Source organism: Vanderwaltozyma polyspora, genomic scaffold (assembly GCF_000150035.1).
Source record: "Vanderwaltozyma polyspora DSM 70294 KpolScaffold204 genomic scaffold, whole genome shotgun sequence".
NCBI lineage: Eukaryota > Fungi > Ascomycota > Saccharomycetes > Saccharomycetales > Saccharomycetaceae > Vanderwaltozyma > Vanderwaltozyma polyspora.
Window position 1 is genome coordinate 1 of NW_001834479.1, and position 7332 is coordinate 7332.

A 7332-nucleotide genomic window follows, 5' to 3' on the forward strand; every position below is an offset into this window, starting at 1 on the left:
AGTCTTGTAGAATGAGACTACATCGGTTTCAGTTGAGCTGCCAGACACAACGGTGGTGGTGAAGGCAGATGGAACTGATGCACCTTGTAGAGTGTAGGTGGTGGAAGTAACGATTTCGTTGTCTTCAGAATCAACAGTCTTGTAGAATGAGACTACATCGGTTTCAGTTGAGCTGCCAGACACAACGGTGGTGGTGAAGGCAGATGGAACTGATGCACCATGTAGAGTGTAGGTGGTGGAAGTAACGATTTCGTTGTCTTCAGAATCAACAGTCTTGTAGAATGAGACTACATCGGTTTCGGTTGAGCTGCCAGACACAATGGTGGTGGTGATTGGAGCTGGAACTGATGCACCATGTAGAGTGTAGGTGGTGGAAGTAACGATTTCGTTGTCTTCAGAATCAACAGTCTTGTAGAATGAGACTACATCGGTTTCAGTTGAGCTGCCAGACACAACGGTGGTGGTGACTGGAGCTGGAACTGATGCACCATGTAGAGTGTAGGTGGTGGAAGTAACGATTTCGTTGCCTTCAGAATCAACAGTCTTGTAGAATGAGACTACATCGGTTTCAGTTGAGCTGCCAGACACAACAGTGGTGGTGAAGGCAGATGGAACTGATGCACCATGTAGAGTGTAGGTGGTGGAAGTAACGATTTCGTTGTCTTCAGAATCAACAGTCTTGTAGAATGAGACTACATCGGTTTCGGTTGAGCTGCCAGACACAACGGTGGTGGTGACTGGAGCTGGAACTGATGCACCATGTAGAGTGTAGGTGGTGGAAGTAACGATTTCGTTGCCTTCAGAATCAACAGTCTTGTAGAATGAGACTACATCGGTTTCGGTTGAGCTGCCAGACACAACGGTGGTGGTGACTGGAGCTGGAACTGATGCACCATGTAGAGTGTAGGTGGTGGAAGTAACGATTTCGTTGTCTTCAGAATCAACAGTCTTGTAGAATGAGACTACATCGGTTTCGGTTGAGCTGCCAGACACAACGGTGGTGGTGACTGGAGCTGGAACTGATGCACCATGTAGAGTGTAGGTGGTGGAAGTAACGATTTCGTTGCCTTCAGAATCAACAGTCTTGTAGAATGAGACTACATCGGTTTCGGTTGAGCTGCCAGACACAACGGTGGTGGTGACTGGAGCTGGAACTGATGCACCATGTAGAGTGTAGGTGGTGGAAGTAACGATTTCGTTGCCTTCAGAATCAACAGTCTTGTAGAATGAGACTACATCGGTTTCAGTTGAGCTGCCAGACACAACGGTGGTGGTGACTGGAGCTGGAACTGATGCACCATGTAGAGTGTAGGTGGTGGAAGTAACGATTTCGTTGCCTTCAGAATCAACAGTCTTGTAGAATGAGACTACATCGGTTTCAGTTGAGCTGCCAGACACAACGGTGGTGGTGACTGGAGCTGGAACTGATGCACCATGTAGAGTGTAGGTGGTGGAAGTAACGATTTCGTTGTCTTCAGAATCAACAGTCTTGTAGAATGAGACTACATCGGTTTCAGTTGAGCTGCCAGACACAACGGTGGTGGTGACTGGAGCTGGAACTGATGCACCATGTAGAGTGTAGGTGGTGGAAGTAACGATTTCGTTGCCTTCAGAATCAACAGTCTTGTAGAATGAGACTACATCGGTTTCGGTTGAGCTGCCAGACACAACGGTGGTGGTGACTGGAGCTGGAACTGATGCACCATGTAGAGTGTAGGTGGTGGAAGTAACGATTTCGTTGCCTTCAGAATCAACAGTCTTGTAGAATGAGACTACATCGGTTTCAGTTGAGCTGCCAGACACAACGGTGGTGGTGAAGGCAGATGGAACTGATGCACCATGTAGAGTGTAGGTGGTGGAAGTAACGATTTCGTTGTCTTCAGAATCAACAGTCTTGTAGAATGAGACTACATCGGTTTCAGTTGAGCTGCCAGACACAACGGTGGTGGTGACTGGAGCTGGAACTGATGCACCATGTAGAGTGTAGGTGGTGGAAGTAACGATTTCGTTGTCTTCAGAATCAACAGTCTTGTAGAATGAGACTACATCGGTTTCAGTTGAGCTGCCAGACACAACGGTGGTGGTGAAGGCAGATGGAACTGATGCACCATGTAGAGTGTAGGTGGTGGAAGTAACGATTTCGTTGCCTTCAGAATCAACAGTCTTGTAGAATGAGACTACATCGGTTTCGGTTGAGCTGCCAGACACAACGGTGGTGGTGAAGGCAGATGGAACTGATGCACCATGTAGAGTGTAGGTGGTGGAAGTAACGATTTCGTTGTCTTCAGAATCAACAGTCTTGTAGAATGAGACTACATCGGTTTCGGTTGAGCTGCCAGACACAACGGTGGTGGTGAAGGCAGATGGAACTGATGCACCATGTAGAGTGTAGGTGGTGGAAGTAACGATTTCGTTGCCTTCAGAATCAACAGTCTTGTAGAATGAGACTACATCGGTTTCAGTTGAGCTGCCAGACACAACGGTGGTGGTGACTGGAGCTGGAACTGATGCACCATGTAGAGTGTAGGTGGTGGAAGTAACGATTTCGTTGCCTTCAGAATCAACAGTCTTGTAGAATGAGACTACATCGGTTTCAGTTGAGCTGCCAGACACAACGGTGGTGGTGATTGGAGCTGGAACTGATGCACCATGTAGAGTGTAGGTGGTGGAAGTAACGATTTCGTTGCCTTCAGAATCAACAGTCTTGTAGAATGAGACTACATCGGTTTCAGTTGAGCTGCCAGACACAACGGTGGTGGTGACTGGAGCTGGAACTGATGCACCATGTAGAGTGTAAGTGGTGGAAGTAACGATTTCGTTGTCTTCAGAATCAACAGTCTTGTAGAATGAGACTACATCGGTTTCGGTTGAGCTGCCAGACACAATGGTGGTGGTGATTGGAGCTGGAACTGATGCACCATGTAGAGTGTAGGTGGTGGAAGTAACGATTTCGTTGCCTTCAGAATCAACAGTCTTGTAGAATGAGACTACATCGGTTTCGGTTGAGCTGCCAGACACAACGGTGGTGGTGACTGGAGCTGGAACTGATGCACCATGTAGAGTGTAGGTGGTGGAAGTAACGATTTCGTTGCCTTCAGAATCAACAGTCTTGTAGAATGAGACTACATCGGTTTCAGTTGAGCTGCCAGACACAACGGTGGTGGTGACTGGAGCTGGAACTGATGCACCATGTAGAGTGTAGGTGGTGGAAGTAACGATTTCGTTGCCTTCAGAATCAACAGTCTTGTAGAATGAGACTACATCGGTTTCGGTTGAGCTGCCAGACACAACGGTGGTGGTGAAGGCAGATGGAACTGATGCACCATGTAGAGTGTAGGTGGTGGAAGTAACGATTTCGTTGCCTTCAGAATCAACAGTCTTGTAGAATGAGACTACATCGGTTTCAGTTGAGCTGCCAGACACAACGGTGGTGGTGACTGGAGCTGGAACTGATGCACCATGTAGAGTGTAGGTGGTGGAAGTAACGATTTCGTTGCCTTCAGAATCAACAGTCTTGTAGAATGAGACTACATCGGTTTCAGTTGAGCTGCCAGACACAACGGTGGTGGTGAAGGCAGATGGAACTGATGCACCATGTAGAGTGTAGGTGGTGGAAGTAACGATTTCGTTGTCTTCAGAATCAACAGTCTTGTAGAATGAAACTACATCGGTTTCGGTTGAGCTGCCAGACACAACGGTGGTGGTGAAGGCAGATGGAACTGATGCACCATGTAGAGTGTAGGTGGTGGAAGTAACGATTTCGTTGTCTTCAGAATCAACAGTCTTGTAGAATGAAACTACATCGGTTTCGGTTGAGCTGCCAGACACAACGGTGGTGGTGAAGGCAGATGGAACTGATGCACCATGTAGAGTGTAGGTGGTGGAAGTAACGATTTCGTTGCCTTCAGAATCAACAGTCTTGTAGAATGAGACTACATCGGTTTCAGTTGAGCTGCCAGACACAACGGTGGTGGTGACTGGAGCTGGAACTGATGCACCATGTAGAGTGTAGGTGGTGGAAGTAACGATTTCGTTGCCTTCAGAATCAACAGTCTTGTAGAATGAGACTACATCGGTTTCAGTTGAGCTGCCAGACACAACGGTGGTGGTGACTGGAGCTGGAACTGATGCACCATGTAGAGTGTAGGTGGTGGAAGTAACGATTTCGTTGCCTTCAGAATCAACAGTCTTGTAGAATGAGACTACATCGGTTTCAGTTGAGCTGCCAGACACAATGGTGGTGGTGATTGGAGCTGGAACTGATGCACCATGTAGAGTGTAGGTGGTGGAAGTAACGATTTCGTTGTCTTCAGAATCAACAGTCTTGTAGAATGAGACTACATCGGTTTCAGTTGAGCTGCCAGACACAACGGTGGTGGTGACTGGAGCTGGAACTGATGCACCATGTAGAGTGTAGGTGGTGGAAGTAACGATTTCGTTGCCTTCAGAATCAACAGTCTTGTAGAATGAGACTACATCGGTTTCAGTTGAGCTGCCAGACACAACGGTGGTGGTGACTGGAGCTGGAACTGATGCACCATGTAGAGTGTAGGTGGTGGAAGTAACGATTTCGTTGCCTTCAGAATCAACAGTCTTGTAGAATGAGACTACATCGGTTTCAGTTGAGCTGCCAGACACAACGGTGGTGGTGACTGGAGCTGGAACTGATGCACCATGTAGAGTGTAGGTGGTGGAAGTAACGATTTCGTTGCCTTCAGAATCAACAGTCTTGTAGAATGAGACTACATCGGTTTCAGTTGAGCTGCCAGACACAACGGTGGTGGTGATTGGAGCTGGAACTGATGCACCATGTAGAGTGTAGGTGGTGGAAGTAACGATTTCGTTGTCTTCAGAATCAACAGTCTTGTAGAATGAGACTACATCGGTTTCGGTTGAGCTGCCAGACACAACAGTGGTGGTGAAGGCAGATGGAACTGATGCACCATGTAGAGTGTAGGTGGTGGAAGTAACGATTTCGTTGTCTTCAGAATCAACAGTCTTGTAGAATGAGACTACATCGGTTTCGGTTGAGCTGCCAGACACAACGGTGGTGGTGACTGGAGCTGGAACTGATGCACCATGTAGAGTGTAGGTGGTGGAAGTAACGATTTCGTTGTCTTCAGAATCAACAGTCTTGTAGAATGAGACTACATCGGTTTCAGTTGAGCTGCCAGACACAACGGTGGTGGTGACTGGAGCTGGAACTGATGCACCATGTAGAGTGTAGGTGGTGGAAGTAACGATTTCGTTGCCTTCAGAATCAACAGTCTTGTAGAATGAGACTACATCGGTTTCAGTTGAGCTGCCAGACACAACAGTGGTGGTGAAGGCAGATGGAACTGATGCACCATGTAGAGTGTAGGTGGTGGAAGTAACGATTTCGTTGTCTTCAGAATCAACAGTCTTGTAGAATGAGACTACATCGGTTTCGGTTGAGCTGCCAGACACAACGGTGGTGGTGATTGGAGCTGGAACTGATGCACCATGTAGAGTGTAGGTGGTGGAAGTAACGATTTCGTTGCCTTCAGAATCAACAGTCTTGTAGAATGAGACTACATCGGTTTCGGTTGAGCTGCCAGACACAACGGTGGTGGTGACTGGAGCTGGAACTGATGCACCATGTAGAGTGTAGGTGGTGGAAGTAACGATTTCGTTGCCTTCAGAATCAACAGTCTTGTAGAATGAGACTACATCGGTTTCAGTTGAGCTGCCAGACACAACGGTGGTGGTGACTGGAGCTGGAACTGATGCACCATGTAGAGTGTAGGTGGTGGAAGTAACGATTTCGTTGCCTTCAGAATCAACAGTCTTGTAGAATGAGACTACATCGGTTTCAGTTGAGCTGCCAGACACAATGGTGGTGGTGATTGGAGCTGGAACTGATGCACCATGTAGAGTGTAGGTGGTGGAAGTAACGATTTCGTTGTCTTCAGAATCAACAGTCTTGTAGAATGAGACTACATCGGTTTCGGTTGAGCTGCCAGACACAACGGTGGTGGTGACTGGAGCTGGAACTGATGCACCATGTAGAGTGTAGGTGGTGGAAGTAACGATTTCGTTGCCTTCAGAATCAACAGTCTTGTAGAATGAGACTACATCGGTTTCGGTTGAGCTGCCAGACACAACGGTGGTGGTGACTGGAGCTGGAACTGATGCACCATGTAGAGTGTAGGTGGTGGAAGTAACGATTTCGTTGCCTTCAGAATCAACAGTCTTGTAGAATGAGACTACATCGGTTTCGGTTGAGCTGCCAGACACAATGGTGGTGGTGATTGGAGCTGGAACTGATGCACCATGTAGAATGTAGGTGGTGGAAGTAAGGATTTCGTTGTCTTCAGAATCAACAGTCTTGTAGAATGAGACTACATCGGTTTCGGTTGAGCTGCCAGACACAACGGTGGTGGTGATTGGAGCTGGAACTGATGCACCATGTAGAGTGTAGGTGGTGGAAGTAACGATTTCGTTGCCTTCAGAATCAACAGTCTTGTAGAATGAGACTACATCGGTTTCGGTTGAACTGCCAGACACAACGGTGGTGGTGACTGGAGCTGGAACTGATGCACCATGTAGAGTGTAGGTGGTGGAAGTAACGATTTCGTTGTCTTCAGAATCAACAGTCTTGTAGAATGAGACTACATCGGTTTCGGTTGAGCTGCCAGACACAACGGTGGTGGTGATTGGAGCTGGAACTGATGCACCATGTAGAGTGTAGGTGGTGGAAGTAACGATTTCGTTGCCTTCAGAATCAACAGTCTTGTAGAATGAGACTACATCGGTTTCGGTTGAGCTGCCAGACACAACGGTGGTGGTGACTGGAGCTGGAACTGATGCACCATGTAGAGTGTAGGTGGTGGAAGTAACGATTTCGTTGCCTTCAGAATCAACAGTCTTGTAGAATGAGACTACATCGGTTTCGGTTGAGCTGCCAGACACAATGGTGGTGGTGATTGGAGCTGGAACTGATGCACCATGTAGAATGTAGGTGGTGGAAGTAAGGATTTCGTTGTCTTCAGAATCAACAGTCTTGTAGAATGAGACTACATCGGTTTCGGTTGAGCTGCCAGACACAACGGTGGTGGTGATTGGAGCTGGAACTGATGCACCATGTAGAGTGTAGGTGGTGGAAGTAACGATTTCGTTGCCTTCAGAATCAACAGTCTTGTAGAATGAGACTACATCGGTTTCGGTTGAACTGCCAGACACAACGGTGGTGGTGACTGGAGCTGGAACTGATGCACCATGTAGAGTGTAGGTGGTGGAAGTAACGATTTCGTTGTCTTCAGAATCAACAGTCTTGTAGAATGAGACTACATCGGTTTCGGTTGAGCTGCC

General features: G+C 47.7%; 1 protein-coding gene across 1 annotated transcript; it reads right to left on the bottom strand.

Annotated features, from left to right (window-relative positions):
- On the bottom strand, positions 1 to 7332 carry Kpol_204p1 (Ig-like domain-containing protein; the record flags this gene model as incomplete). The annotated part of the gene is made up of 1 exon (XM_001642185.1): positions 1 to 7332. A coding segment is annotated over one exon (7332 nt), but the record flags the coding sequence as incomplete, so codon positions are not given.